Raw genomic sequence first — 15,155 nt, 5'->3', positions numbered from 1 at the left:
ACATATATTCAACAAAATTTTTGCTATATCTTTTGATCGGTAGTTAAAAAATGCAAGAAATTGGTAAAAATTGAAAGCAAAATCTCTTTTACCAGAAAATTCATGAAAAAATACTGGGCAATAAAAATAACATTTTTTATTTTCCCGACGACAAAGGCCACTTTCACACCTGTTTTTTGGATATACCGGGAACTACACCGTTCTCCACGGCTATAATTTTAATTCAAATGACTTACGCCCTCCTAAAGAGTAAACTATCAATACGGAGCCGGTTAAAGGGCTAATGATTTTGTGAAATAATACACTAAAATTTTAAAAAATGCCACAAACCAGCGGTAATTAGCCAAAGATATGCAATTTTTAAATCTTAAAACCCGATTATTTAATTGTCCCATATGTAAAACTGACTAATTTGTGAAGGAAACAGATTAAACACTTTTAATGTCTCCGAAACTGCACAACCTAAAAATGTTTCTTATTATGGAGGATTTTAAAACCGATTTCAAGCGTTGATAATTTTATATGGCTAATTTATTTGAAAAAAATTATTTTAAAACTATTTTGATTTCAGAATTAATAAATCCTCTATCTCGCAGTTCACAAGAGGACAAATTTTCTTCAAAGTGATGAAAATTGTGAGAGTTGGAGCCAAATTATATGTATTTTAGGGAATTAAAAATTTACATCTGAGGATTAATTGAACAAGGAAAAGCAACAAAATAAATATGTAGGTCCGATACATGTCCAGAGTTCTTTTGGCTCAGACCTAGTGGCCGCGCTTTCAAAATAGATGGAGCGTAACCAGTCAACCCGACCTGCACACGCTGTGTACAAACATTCCCAGCACGCTTTGGATGCCAACACGGCCCACAATTCATCTAAACATCATTTTCGGCGAGCATCGGCGCCGCCTGGCATTATGGAAATTGAAACCGAACACTGCTGGTAGCGAAATGAGTGATGAGTTGGAAGAGGACAAACGGCGCGGCCGCGGGCGTTGTTTTTTTTCTTTTCAGCGGAGGTCAGGGACGCTAGCGCTGCGTACCCTGGCGCTGACCCTTTTCCTCTCCTGCGCCCGCTGACCGGATTCCACGGCGCAGAAAGCGGCTTTTTTCGCGACCCAGCCAGCGCCTTTATGATTTATTATATTTCTTCTTGATTAAATAGAGCACGTTTTTGCACCGGAGGAGAAAATGGGCCTCGTATTAAAATTCAAGCCATGCAACCTTCTGGATTTAAAAGGCGACCGGCTAATAGAGTGCGTGCACATTAAAATTTCGTCAGTGAATCAGGACTTAATTCGCGACGCTCGCGCTTAAGAGTTTTTGCATTCCTCGCGATAAGCGGCGAAATGTCACATGCATACCAATTACCGCTTTCCAAGCGGCTCCTCACTCAGCGGTTCTGCGAAATTAAAAAGGCGGCCGTAAAATTAAGCAAGCATTCCGCTAATTGCATTTGCGCGCATATAAACTTTTTACGGCCTTTTGCGGATCAAGTGTGAGTTATGAAATTGCTTTTAGACGGTCCAGCCTTATTTCGGCCTCATAATTAGTTTGATTGGCAGCGAAATGAACCACGAGAAAGCAATAAAAACTGCAAAAATGTCGCCGAGCAAGACTGATCGATCGTCAAACAAGTTTTTGCTGCCCCTGTTCATTTTCTCCGCGCTCATAATTAATACAAAACGTAAGATTTACTACAAAAAAATAACAATAAATTTTACTTGCGGTGGTTTTGAAAGAAATACAATCTGGAAAACTAACTAAAAACCATATATTTTAATTTAATTTTAGACTGGTTGTAATCAAATTAACTATCTGAAGATACACAAAATTGTCCAATTCTGATTGCTGAAGTGTCTATAGTTTTAGAACTTAATTTTCCTTGTCCTGTTTTTTCACAACAAAGGAGTTTGTCTGAAATTGCATCTCGGTCTGGTGATTACGTCGCCCGGCGTAATTTGCATCTCTGGCCGACGATTTCCCACGGCCACACGGGTAAATAATGATAATAATAACGCGCGCGCGCGTCTTGTTATGTTCGAGCTTTCGAATAAGTCGCATCCATCGATCGGAGCCTCTGGCCAAAAGAAAGTACCACGCAGCAAGTGTGTGTGATTTTCATCCACGTGGGAACTCAGCTGGACGGATGCAAGGAATGAAATGATGGCGGGGGCGGAACGGAGTGAAAAATAATCGCTTTACGGCCGCAACTAACGAAAAGGTGCCTGATTTTCTCGGCCCAAAAACCTATTGCGGATTTTTGCCTCATTAGAACCTATATTATGGAATATTTTGCATCTCATTGTGTGAAACAATCGCGCCCCGAGCAGGTCGGGTCAAAGGTGAGTGTTTTTTACGGTGAAGGTTCTCTCGCATCAAGCGGCGAATTTATGGGCCTCGCCGCTTTTGTCACTCGGACGAGGACGCTCGCTTCTTTCCTAATTTATTGAAAAGCCGAGCAGTCAAAACATCGTGCTGATGTTTGATGAAGTAATTACTGCAGATGGCATCTCGCCACGGGTCAAAGCACTTTTGGCAGCCGGCGAAACGTGATATCAGTCTGGGGAGAAGGAAAGAAAATGTTTTCTCGTCATTTGTGTAATTAATCGCTTCGTTTTCCTCGGAGGAGTAGTGTTGATCAATTGTGATTTCCAGCTAGGCCTTTAAATTCCTTGAAATTTTTGTGGAGATTCCACATGAATGCGACTGCGATAAAAGAAAAATCGGAGTTGCCTCTCAATTATGGGCAAGGATCGATTCACATGTCTCTCGGCTCTCGGCTGACACGCACATTACGGTGCGCGCGCGATAATTTATGGTGCAATTACAGTGGCGATCAATCGGCTATTGAGCCTTCGTCACGACCCCCGCGCGACTCGAGTGAACTGCACGCTGGGCCGATGGACATGTTCAGGATAAATTAGTCAGCCGAGGTGCGAGTGGCACTCTCAGGGCTGATTTAAAGAGGCGCCGCTAATTTATCGGCTGGGTAATTCGAGAGCACCTGCACTGCGCGCACGGCCGTGTTTGCTGACCCTCGCCGACCAGAGCGAGAGAGAGAGAGAGAAATCGCCTCTGCGTTTGCAGCATCTCTGCCTTGGTACCATTTGGAACGTGGGAATGTCGCTCACTCGCTCGCAGGACGCGTGTTCTGCATGCAGATCGCGTTTCCAGCCCGGGTCAAAGGATCTCGCTGTCGCAGGCTGCACCATTTGTTGTGTGTGCAGCTGGAAATCGCGCGACGGCGGTCTTGGAATTTTCGCTGATAATTTGCCGCCGCATTGTTCCAACTTGCATCGACTGAAAGCTCGTTGTGACAGCTCGAAATTCAGATCTGGTTCGATTTAATCTTGAAAAACGTCAACTTTCGAGTAAACTATTTAAATTATTAGATTGCAAGTTGAAAAACGAGATTTATGAACGAAAGTCTAATTTAATTGAACAATATCCTCCACTTTTTACTTCCACAACATTAATATCGTATATTTATCCATTATTTCTCATGAGCGGTGCTCTGTATTTCGCTGATCCACCGCCGGAGATTATAAACACGAAATCCCCCATTCAAGAAAAACGAGCTTGAAATATGTAATTTCGTGCTCCGCTTCTTCAGCAGGAAAAATGAACTCGATCCGGCGATAGGCCGTTGGAGACTTGAATGAATGATTTGTTTGCGTGCAGAGTAGATCAAAACGCCACGAGAGCCGAGATTTATACGCCTACAAGTGCAGGTAATTTAATACAGGGAGCTTTAATGCGCGCGTTTCAGCTCCTGGCGACATGCTACATGGAAACAGGCCGAGCCAGATAAAAATCAAATCAAAACTCGAATTAATCAAACAAGTAAGTGAGTGAGGAGAGCTGAAATTCCATACCGCCGATTCTCAGATTTTGCGCTGCGCCGTGTTTTGCTGCAGTGCACAACATAAACACCGAACTGTAACCTAACCCGTGACGTCGGTGCACCAAAGTCAGGAGCGAGATGCAAAATATCTTACAAAGCCTTTGCTGTAGACTCCAACAATAAAATATTCCCCGAGTTTAATCTTAATATTTGTGACAGTTGATGAATTGCAGCTTTCTCAAATATCTAGGGCCAATAATCGTTTGGCGGTGTGTTACCCAATATAAAAGAATCTGGTCCTGTCCACTTTCAAAACGTTGTTGAATCATAACTTTGGGTGAATTGCCCCTTTAGGAAAACGAGACCAGTCGTAAAGTGGTGCCATTTGGCCGAACAATTAATTGCCGCAGTCACAAATGGAACAGTTTGGCGCCACCCGGCGCGACCTCCGACCCTGTCAGGGTTGACAGTCAGTGAGAAAGAACGTTTCGCAAGCACTTATTGTTGACCAGGTCGCGAAACGGGCGATTTATCTCGGCGCGGCCGGCCCCAGCTGCTGGGAAAGTGATTTTCGCAGCGCACTCGTAAAAATGGCCTGGCCCGGTTGACCCTTGTTAAGCCGTTTTGCGAGTCGCGCCAGAGAAATGCTTATAAATCAAATTGGCGGCACAATTGCGGCGCGAATCTCTCGGAATTAGTACGCCAGTCCGTCTCGTCCAGTTAGCTTAATTGCACTTATTTATTATTTTTATTTATTCGCGTTTTCTCTGTACAAGCGTACTGGTTTTCGGTGTAAAGAGGCTTCACACGCAAAAAGCTGGATCCAGACGCCACGTTGACCCAATAAGTGTGTTGCTGGAGTAAAAAAATCAGCAGTGTACTTTTCGCACAGCAGGATCGAAATTATAAATCATTTTAAACTTAATACCTCTACTTTAAGACAAATTTTACGATGAGAATATAACATCATTTTGTGTCTGTACATTGTGAGCATTTAAATTATTGCTAAAATTGTATGGCTCAGTTTTGCATTTTGCCGTCTCACGGTGATGGCAGCACCGCGCGGATCGCTCAAAGGTAGGTATTAATAGTTTGCGGGCGGGCACGTGGCTGAGTCACGCAAAGCAACCAATTAATTGGTACGACTCCCGCTCGAGGTGGCTTTTGAGGTGCCTAAAACGCCGATTCTGACACGCGAAGCTGTATTTCAAGTGAATCAAATGGCTGTCATCATTAGCTTCAGGAGAAAGAGTCATCATATCTCGCTTAGCCGCGAAAATGATTGCAAATAATTGCTCGTTTTCTGGCGTTTTGTCCTTAATTGTGGGCAATTTAGCGTCGTATAAGTGGTTGATTCGAAAACTCTTACTTAAATCGTCATAAGCACTATGCCCTTTCCCCTCATTTTATTTATTTAACAAAAAAAATCAGTAAAAAGCATCTTCAAGTTGAAAGTTGTGAATGTGAACGTGACGAAACTCTGCAAGTAGAACGGTCAGAGCTGCATCACCCGATCGCAATCGGACCTTACGTTCACCCTTTCTTTGATAATGCTCCTTGAGCTTCTTTTGCATCGATCTCGTCGCTGGCTCTCAGGCTCAGACCCGAGTGCAATTCCGTGTTGGCAATTATCTCCGCGAGCGCAAACGCTGGTTTTATGAGCGGCAGGTGCTGAAACCTGATCCCTGGCGGACTTTTGCTTGTAATCCGGAGGCTCATCTCTTACTCTCATTACACGCACATTAATTCAGAAGGACGTGCTCGGGTTTCTCGCACGCGGAATCAATCGGCCACCGTGGGTGTCGGCTGGAACTCATTGAGCGGCACCAAATAAATCAATCGCTGACCCCGAAGAGCTGACTCATCGGCAGGCCAATTAATAATACGCTGCTGCCAGGGGAGCTCTCTGTGTCTGCACACTTTTCTCTTCTCTGTCGTCAGCAGTATGCAATTTTTAATTAGCCCATTAATTATGCACATTCGTAGAGAAAGAGAGAAATAGGCTGCGAGTCCATATATAGACAGCGCGTTTCATCATTCTAATTCATAATCAAGTGGTGAATTTATGATTCGCGGCGAGGTTTGTTTGCTTCTTACATTACGTGCATTATATACGCCCGGCTGAACAGACGTGCATGCCGAGCGGATAATTAAAATCTAAGCTTATTATTTATGGCCGAGGTAAATCTCAGGCAGAAAGCTTTCGATTTGCCTTATTTAGCGATTTGGTATGCATTCTGCGCGGGTAATTTGCATTTTGCGGCCACGTTTGGGAACAATTTTCTAGTCAATTTTACAAAATTTCGCTTTTTATTGTCCTGTTTTTCCGAGAAAACCAAGCCAATTAACTGTGTAGGCGCAGTCAGAAATAAATTTTAACTAAAATACCATTTTTCACGCTCCTGTGTCTAAAATCTTTCCTTTTCTCTAGACTGCACCGTGGGTTCCACGACAATTATATTACACGGCACATCATGATTACTGATCAAACAGCCCCTCGAGGCTACGAGAGTCATCGATAACAAGCCCGCTTTGTTTTGTTTATTGTCCAGTTGGTTTTCCACTCGATTTCATGGGAAATTGTGCGGCAATATAAACAAATTCGATCTGAATCGGGTGTGAAGAGGAGATAACAATAAACGTGAGTGTAGTCTTGTGCACCGTTTCCCCTGTTTTCCAGTAATCGGCGTCACAATGAATCAAGCGACGGATCATCCGAAAAGGCGTCGGCCCCCAGGTGAGAAAAGCAGCGCCCCAGCGGGCGGCTTGAAAAAGCGGGGCCAACGGGGTGACCCCTGCGACCGCCCACCAAATCTAATTAATCGCTTCCCACACGCTCGGCGACCACTTGGGCCTTGGCGTCCAGGTAATTAATTAATCATGCTGATATCATACAATGCTCAGGCCGAGCCATGTTGCTGGGCAAACTCTGATCTTGGTAATAGTTCATCTCAGGCTATTTGGTTCTGATGGAACAAGTAAATCAAACCGAAAAAAAATCCTTAATAGTTTGCAACTGTAATACTGAAAATAAAGGAGATCGCGTTTAATTTGTAAAATTATGTATTTAATTTAATTGTGGAAAGCAAGGGTATTTAAACAACCAATTATATAATAATTACAGCTTTAAATTTTAATTTTAATTTTAATATTATATTAAAATAAAAAAGTTAAATGTTTTAAAAAAATACGGCAAAATAACTTACAATCTAAAATGAAAGTGGATTATGTACTACTGGGTAATAATTAATTATTAAATAATAGTCTCAATTATGTGCTATAATCAAAAAAGGACCAAGTGTAACAGTAAAAATTTTGTCATTTGTCCAATTTCTCAAAATATTAAAAAGTTGGTAATGATTTTCGATTCCTCTTGTTGCGATCTATCCAACGGTGTGCGAATTATGAGGCAAATAAATCTAATTTTCAATGAGGAGAAAGTGCTTGACGCTTTATTAGCATGCACACTTCTCAACCGATTTTCTTAGAAATGCAAAAGACAACCTGAGAAAATATTAGATCGTTCCTGATTTTCAGATTAAATGTAACATTTCAGTGCATATCCACTTTAAACAACTGCCTATAAAATGCAGGAAAGGTTTTGTAAACAAATTTAGCTTAAATTAAAATTCAGACAAGCAAAACGGAGAAGAATTTACTGAAAATAAAGTTCCGGCTATTTAGATTGATCACTTTGAACAAAAGCGAACATTTGCAGTTGTATACCAGGATCAGATTGTCTCATCTTTGAACCTGCGAGTTTGTTGCGGTGTTAATTTGAATGCGGCGACACAAACACACGCTTTAGTTATGAGCAGGTTGCAGGCTCAAATCTAACACACGTCCGCGGTGTGTGGAGTGCAGCAAGTAGTGCCTGCCTGCCGCGGTGCGATGTCACTATGCAGATAAGTGCAGTTGCGCGCGCTGCTAATTAGGCTCGACAAGTGCGAGTCATGTGCTGGTGCGTGCTTTTGCGCCTCGCCTCCTTATCACAAAATTTAATTGAGCGTGTTCCGTTCGGTGTTTGTTGTCGCGGCGTGAAATATACTGGCCATTTTTATGAGCCGCATAAATTAGCCGCCGTGAGATCTCTATCCTCCGCGCGAGAGGATTCATTCTCTGCGATGTCTCGAGTGAGAAGTGCATAATTAAAAGTCGCTTGCTTGCCTTTTCGAAAGCTGCCGACAAAACCATAATTTTCACGAGTTCCTCGCCCTCTCCAATGCCGCGCGTGACATTTCGTGAAATGCAAATGAGATATCTTATACGCATCTTTCTTTCTCTGCCAGAAGAATTAATCATACGGCGTCCGTCGGGAAAAGGAATTTTCGCCAACAGCCAGACGCACGCAGATATTAAGTCTGTGATGTAATCGGTTTTAATTTTAGCCTGAGACACCCATCGAAAGAATTGTTTTACCACACTGTGAAATTGAGCATTATTGAAAAATCATGCAGCAATTAAATACATGTTTTCTGCAAAATAAAAGTCTAATTTATTTTTGGACAAGAAAGTTCCAACGGGTGGATTGCGTACTAAGCTCCCGTTAATATGAAATTTCACGCTCGCCAAGTAGCACAAAATCAAAAACAGGCTTTAAGAGCTTATCCACGTCAAGGAGACGCCGCAAATAAATGATAGTGGACAATCCGCGTGTACACTGTCCACATTTCGGGTTCAAGCAGAATTTATTGAGCGAGCCACAGGACGGCATCATTGTTTGCACTCCTGACGCAATTGGCCATTTGTTTGTCAGCTGCTGTTCCGGGTTCACCACGTGTTTTATTGTCTGCTGTGCAGCGAGTGGCCGGTCGACCAGCGTTTGCAAAAAGAATTGAAGACAGAATGAAAGGTCATCGGGGCGATAACAGTGGCGGCGACGGCGACACACAGAAAGCCAGCCACTCATGCACAACCCACTGACACAAAATAATCAAAATGCTACCGAGTCTCGCCGTTTTCGCCGACTTCTGGGACCGATGTTAAAATCAAATTCCAATAAAATAATTAATGAAATAAAATGAGCAATTTTTAATTAACGTTTAAATAACTTAAAATGGTAAAATTTGAATTAAAATTTAATTTATAAAATGGCTATTCATTTATTCAAAAAACAAAGAATGGGGGAATTTAAAGTTGAAAATTTTGTAAAAGAAAAAATAGCAATTCTAGTAATGTACAACGGCTGTTACATTGAAATATTACTTGATCTTTATTATTTTTTTAACCTGCTGTTCAAAGCTTCGGAAAGAACTTACCGCTGATAGAAATTATGTATTTTTATTTAATTTTTAAAATTATTGCTTTGAAGGTACATAAATATCTTTAACGACTTTAATTTGGTTTTGCAGCAGCACAATTACAAATTTTAAATACCAGTGAAAATGCCGGGGTGATCGTGACTAAGTCAGATTGCCGCAGCACAACAGGCTGAACAGGTAGCTCCTCCAATACATATTTCACTTTACAAGCATTCTGCGGAGGAGCAGTAACAACACTAGCAGCCGCTCACCGTGCTTTAAGGATAAGGAAAATGCCTCGCCAAATATTTGCGCGTCGCTCATACACTTTATCATCGCATTTTGTCTGTGGTACTGCCGTTTTAGAAACATCGTTCCTAAATTGCTGTTTGGCATAGCTACACAGCCACGCTCGACGCGACCAATTACTCATGGACTCGGCCATTAAAAGCGTTCGTAGTTAACTTCCTGGAAGGCCAGATTCACAGAACGATTCAAGTCATATTGTGCCGGAATCCGGGAAGTGGACTTTCTTAAATTTAATCAAATCCGCTTGCCGAAAAAAATATTTAATTTCCAAATCGAAAGAGCTTAAATTCGAATCTGTAAGGGAATTTTAATTGTAATAATTTAAGGACTAGATTATGATTTTAAAATTCTAAGGTGTTAAATAGGTTACAGAACGAAAAAAAAATAAAAAAATTGAGAGTTTTAGTGTCTATAATTTAAAAAAATTAATATTCATAATTATTTGTTGGAGGCTTGAAAAATCATCTCTGTCTTGAAGATGGTAAAGAGGCACTTGAAGCCAACTCGGTAAACATGACCGAAACGCCCACTCAGGGGACACTCGAAATTGTGCAGATGCATGGAAAACGGCGACGCTGACGGTTTCGGGCGCGTGGCGGTCGCAGTGCCGGCCACCCACGACCCAAAGGCGAGCCACACGGCGGTGAAAGGGCTGGCTGAGATAAACGTCGCTTGATTGAGAAAAGTGGCACGCAATAACGCGTGAAATATCGCCCGGCAAACGTGGCTTTTTTATGCCGGCAGGCGACAAGCCTGAAACAAGTGTCGCCCGTTTTTACGTTTTATTGCCGCTTAAATTGAATTATCATTGCACGGTGAATTAGAAAGGACGCGGGCCGAAATTTGAATAATATAACTCAGCGTGCTAATGAAGGTGAAATATTGTCGTGTCCTCGGCGCGCGGAGAAAGAAAGAGAGAAAGAGACAACACACACAAACACACGCGCCGTCATTTTCGGTTTTTCTTCCCGAATTCGATCGACGCCACACGTTTTATTATTATATTCGAGCTGTTGTTGCATGTGTCGCAGCGTGTGTGGCAATGCAAATGAGCGCGAGTGACGCGCCATTAGCCGGTGTTTCACACCTTGTTACCCAAACGGATCTCATTATTTCTTCCTCCTCTCGAACGCGTTAGTTTCCTGCCCAAATCACGAGGCGCGCCACCCACGGAGGCTGCCTTGTCATTACACCTGCGCAACCACAATTATCCTAATTGCCACAAGACGCGACACAGCACTCTCTGAATCATTCCTCGAAATGATATCGCTCCGCGGCGCGAGAGCTTTTGTCACATTTTAAAGGTCGTGTCACCGTTTCTCCGCGCACTGCTCACAGATGCAAATCTTTTTCACCACCGGGGTTTTTTAGGTAAGGAGAAAGAGAAAACACAAATAATGCATTTATTCGAAAAATAGTATAAAAACATGGCTATCACGTCTCGCTAACGATTTAGTTTCAAGCGTGGTACTTTATAGACGTCTGAGCTGAATTTTAATAATAAAAGCGCTTATTTTTTGCGCTCGCATCATGTCAGCCGTGTACGTGCTCATGTGAAAAGGCTGCTCGGATATTTACCTTAGGCCATGTACTTTTGATTTGTTTGTGAAGTGCTGGTTAGACACGGCGCAGCGTAAAAAAGCGAGATCACATTTCAGACAAGACGAATTCAGCTCGCCCCATTAGCCGGCTGGTGAAACTCAAGAACGGTATCACCTTTTCACTCTGCGTGCGAGACATCGAACGCTGCTGGCGAGAGAGAGAGAAACGGCGGACAGGACGCAAGACGTACGCGAGAGAGCAAAAATAAACGAGCTGCTGGAATCGTCGCGGATAATCTCGCAGTTATGATTTAATTAAAGCGTTATCTGCGAGACGTACGTGTTTGTTTAAATTTCGCACACGCACTGCTCTCTCACGGGGCTTAATTATCTGCGCGCCCAGGCATTCTAATTAACATGTTGGTTGGGCCGAGGAGGTGTGTCCGGCCGACCGGCCTGCCGTCCGTTTGCTTTGTATCTGTCCGCGCGATCTGTAATCTAATTAAACGGCAGATTCGGGCGTGCTAATCAAGCAGGCCGGCGAATTTCAGCAGTCCCGAGTAATCGCGGCTAATTAATCTGCCCAGCCTAAAAACACACTCGCATGCAAATTTGGTCGTGTTGAATTAAGAGCTGCTCATTTCCTCCCTCGGCACGGCCACTATAGGGCCTCCAGCTCTTTGAGAAACGGCTATTTTGAAATTTGAAGACCCGCCGGCGTTCTGAAAGTTGTTCGATGAGACGCGTTCGCGTTTGCAAGCCAATTTACATCTCAAGTGCGAAAATTTCTATGTTAAGAGGAGGGGGTTTATTTATGAGGAAGATAAGCAGGACAAAGAGCCAAGCTGTTTTAATCGGCTTGTTAGGGAAATCAATGAGGGAAAATTTCAACGCACGAAATTCCCCCTAACAATAAGTGGGGAATTTAAAGTGATTAAATAGACGGTCATTGAGTGGTAAAGGGTTTGCAGATTTTTTTCGTCCGGTTTTCCCAGAATAGAAAATACCAAATAAATAAATAAACAAATTTCTTGAACAATTTACGCAAAATTCATGAAAACCCATTAAGTGCAAATTGACAGCTTCAAGGCTAAAATTTATTTAAAAAAAGATTTGATTTCAATTAAATTTAGAGCTATGAAAATCAAAGCTTTAAACGGACCAAAAAATTTTGTAAAAAAAGATAAATAATGGAAACGTAATTATTAAAAAAGCTTTATTCGTGAAACATTTTTGATATGAAAATGTTACTGACTTAAATTGCATTTATCTTTTTGATTCAACCTTTAAGAGCCTTATATTTAAGAAAAAATTCAAAATTTAAAAATAACAACAAAAAGTGACACTTTTTTCCATTTTTTTAATGGTGCAAAAGAGGAATTATTGATTAAAAATATTCGAAAATTGCAAAAATTTGATCAAGTGAGAGAATTTCCGAAAAGAAAAACTAATTTTATAATAGAGAGAAATTGAGAAAAAAAAATAACTGTCTCAATTTCCACCCTATTAGCCAAACCCTTAGTAAAATGGGATGAAAACGGAAAGTATTGCATAAACCTAGCACTGATTTATTTATTAAACATTAAAAAATACTGACATTTTGAAATATTCCACGACTTCTACAAATTTCAGATGGAATGCAATGCTAGCCGAAACCCTATTCTCGGAAATCCAGATGGGTAATTTGTCAGAAGCAAATTATTCCTCTTCATATTTAAATAAATATCAAAAGGCAGAGTTATAAAAGGTAAAATAAATATGGCCCTTGAGTAAAATTCAGGAAATCGTCGCCAGGTAGCAGGCTAGAGATAAGCAAATTTCGGGCGTCACTTTGCATATTATCTAAAATCGAGACGGCGAACAAGCAGGCGGTCAGGAGCAGCGCGGCGTTGAAATAAAGTAATTAATCTGGCAGTGCAAAAAATGGAAGAGGTGTCAGACGGGCTGCGGATTGGCGGTTAGGACATGGCTCCCGCCATCAGATAACTAATAAATGCACAGCTCTGGATTATTTGAATACAAACATTTTTTGGGGTACGCGTAACGTTCGCGACGATGCTCAGGCAGCGATAATTAGGTGTCGCATCGGCGGCCACGCCCGCCCCTCGCTCGCTCGCTCGCCGCGTAATTGAGGAATAAATCTCGGCGGCGGCTCATTTGCATGATTAATTGCCCAGCACGGCGGCTGAGGCTGCGGCGGCGCGAGTGGGTGTCGGGCCAAAGTTTCAATCGCTGATTAGCGTCAAATCGCAGCGCCGGCCTCGTTTTTCGCACGCCAGATACCAATCGTGGCTGTAAATTTTCTGCTCGCTCCGCGCAATCAAACTAATTTCCTTTCCGCGCCGAACAAGCCACCGTAATTGAGTTTAACGATCGGCCCCGCCGACTGGCAGATAAATCACTTCCAGGTTTTAAGGCGAAAAAGGATTTCCACCTACCTTGTGTTGGTTTTTTGACGCATTTCGGCGCGAAGGGTGGCATCCACAGGCCCGATAGGCACTTTCGTTCTGGGGGCCCGTCCAGGTGGTAGCCGCTTTTGCATCCGTAACGCACTTTGTGAGTCGCTTCCCTCTCCTCGATCGAGTAACCGTTTACCAGGGTGCCTTCCAATACGCATCCACCCTTTTTAACTGAAAAAAAAATTAAAAATGTATTAATAAAAATATTCATTTCCCTAAAAAAAAACCTGGATATAAAGACAAATTATTCGTTAGGTAAGAACTATTTTGTATTAAATGTTAAAAAATTATTTGATGTAAAATTAAGTTTCGTCCTGGTCCCGGCAAAATTGCGTAACTTTCAACAACCAAACGCGAATTTCCTTGTTGCAGGTAAAGGTCAACAATCAATTCGACAGTGAAAATTTGGGTGTTGGTTGACCATTGCGCAATTTTGCCGGGACCAGGACGATTTGTTCTTTTGAACATTGAAATTTTGCAATATATGAATAAGCTTTTAAGTTTGTTAGGTGACCAAAAAAAGACGTAAAATTGAAGTTAAGAAATTTCAGAGCCAGAAATTTGCTGAAAATGCCTGGGAACCGCCAAAATTAAAACACAAACATTAATTTTGATATAGTCTCCTTTCCTAATTTTTCGAATCTAGTCGAAAAATAATAATTAAATTTATAATTCCATCCTAACGACCTTTCCCTCCTTGAACGTCTTAAAAAAGGGGTAAAAGAAATTGATATCAAAAATAAATAAAAGAAAATTTTCTTTTTTTAATAAAAAATCAGACAATAGTAAATTTATGCTTGAAGCTTGATAATACGAAATTTTGTTCACAGACTTTATAGCACAATTTGAGAAAGCAGCAAAATTAAAAGAAAAAATCTCACCACAAGTGACCGCCTGTCCTGACCAGACCCCATTAGAGCAAATCCGCACTCCAGATGCACCACTAGGCTGAAACTGATAACCAGGGGCGCAGGAATATGTGACTGTGGTGCCATTTGCATATCCAAGGCCGTCAACTGGGGCTCTCCCAATGTCCAACCCACCATTTTCAATACCTTGAGGCTGATAACAGTCTGCAAAATAACCCACAAGATTTATTTGTGATGTTGTTTTGATTTTTCTAATGATTTAAACAAAAAAACTTACATGACGTGCAGGTAGGAAGCCTGTCAAGATTCCACCGTCCATATTCACAGACAGCCTCTTCCTGTCCTGAAAGGTGGAAGCCGTGAGGACAGGAGAACCTGACCATGTTCCTCATGCGGTCACTAACGTAGCGCACCTGCAGGGTTTCGTCCAAAACCATCCCTATCGGAGAACATTGCTCCGAGATGTCGAAAATGTCTCCAGCTGCAAGGTTGCATAAAAAATCAATAAAGTGCAAGGCTATGATGATGATAATAATTATGGGATCAAAAAGAAACACTGCAAACCTGAGCCATTGAATCCGATCTCGGAGGCGAAAGCGCCTGCTACGGACAGCAAGGTGAAGACGTGAAGGGCGCTCATCGTGACGACACGCCCTGCACACTCTTCTGGCTGGCCGATAAGGTCGCAGGAGGGTCCGTGCAGAAAATCAGCGAAATTATTTGGGCTCTTTTGATAATATTGACAGGTCAACTCTGCTGCTAGCGAGAAACGCTCAAGGCCTCAACTGTTTCCAACAGTATAAATTATACTCTAAATCCGCATGAATTATTTTCTGTTTATTCTCAATAACTTTTGAATGAAAATGTTTTTAAAAATGCTATGTTCAT

At 42.0% G+C, this 15,155-nt stretch overlaps 1 protein-coding gene across 1 annotated transcript in view; it reads right to left on the bottom strand.

Annotated features, from left to right (window-relative positions):
• Positions 1 to 15,055, bottom strand: part of LOC135941779 (complement receptor type 2-like) — a 36,517-nt gene extending 21,462 nt beyond the window's left edge. Inside the window, exons 1-4 of the mRNA XM_065487497.1 lie at positions 14,832 to 15,055; positions 14,545 to 14,748; positions 14,280 to 14,471; positions 13,378 to 13,569 (exon numbers count right to left, since the gene is read on the bottom strand). Of these exons, the coding sequence (XP_065343569.1) occupies positions 13,378 to 13,569; positions 14,280 to 14,471; positions 14,545 to 14,748; positions 14,832 to 14,907 (664 nt within the window). The 5' untranslated portion in view covers positions 14,908 to 15,055. The remainder of the gene's footprint in view (positions 1 to 13,377; positions 13,570 to 14,279; positions 14,472 to 14,544; positions 14,749 to 14,831) is intronic.
• Positions 15,056 to 15,155: the final 100 nt, after the last annotated feature.

This window comes from Cloeon dipterum, chromosome 4 (assembly GCF_949628265.1).
Source record: "Cloeon dipterum chromosome 4, ieCloDipt1.1, whole genome shotgun sequence".
In the NCBI taxonomy this organism is placed as follows: Eukaryota; Metazoa; Arthropoda; class Insecta; order Ephemeroptera; family Baetidae; genus Cloeon; species Cloeon dipterum.
The sequence above is the reverse complement of the archived record's forward strand: the minus strand, read 5'-3'. Positions and strand labels throughout refer to the sequence as shown.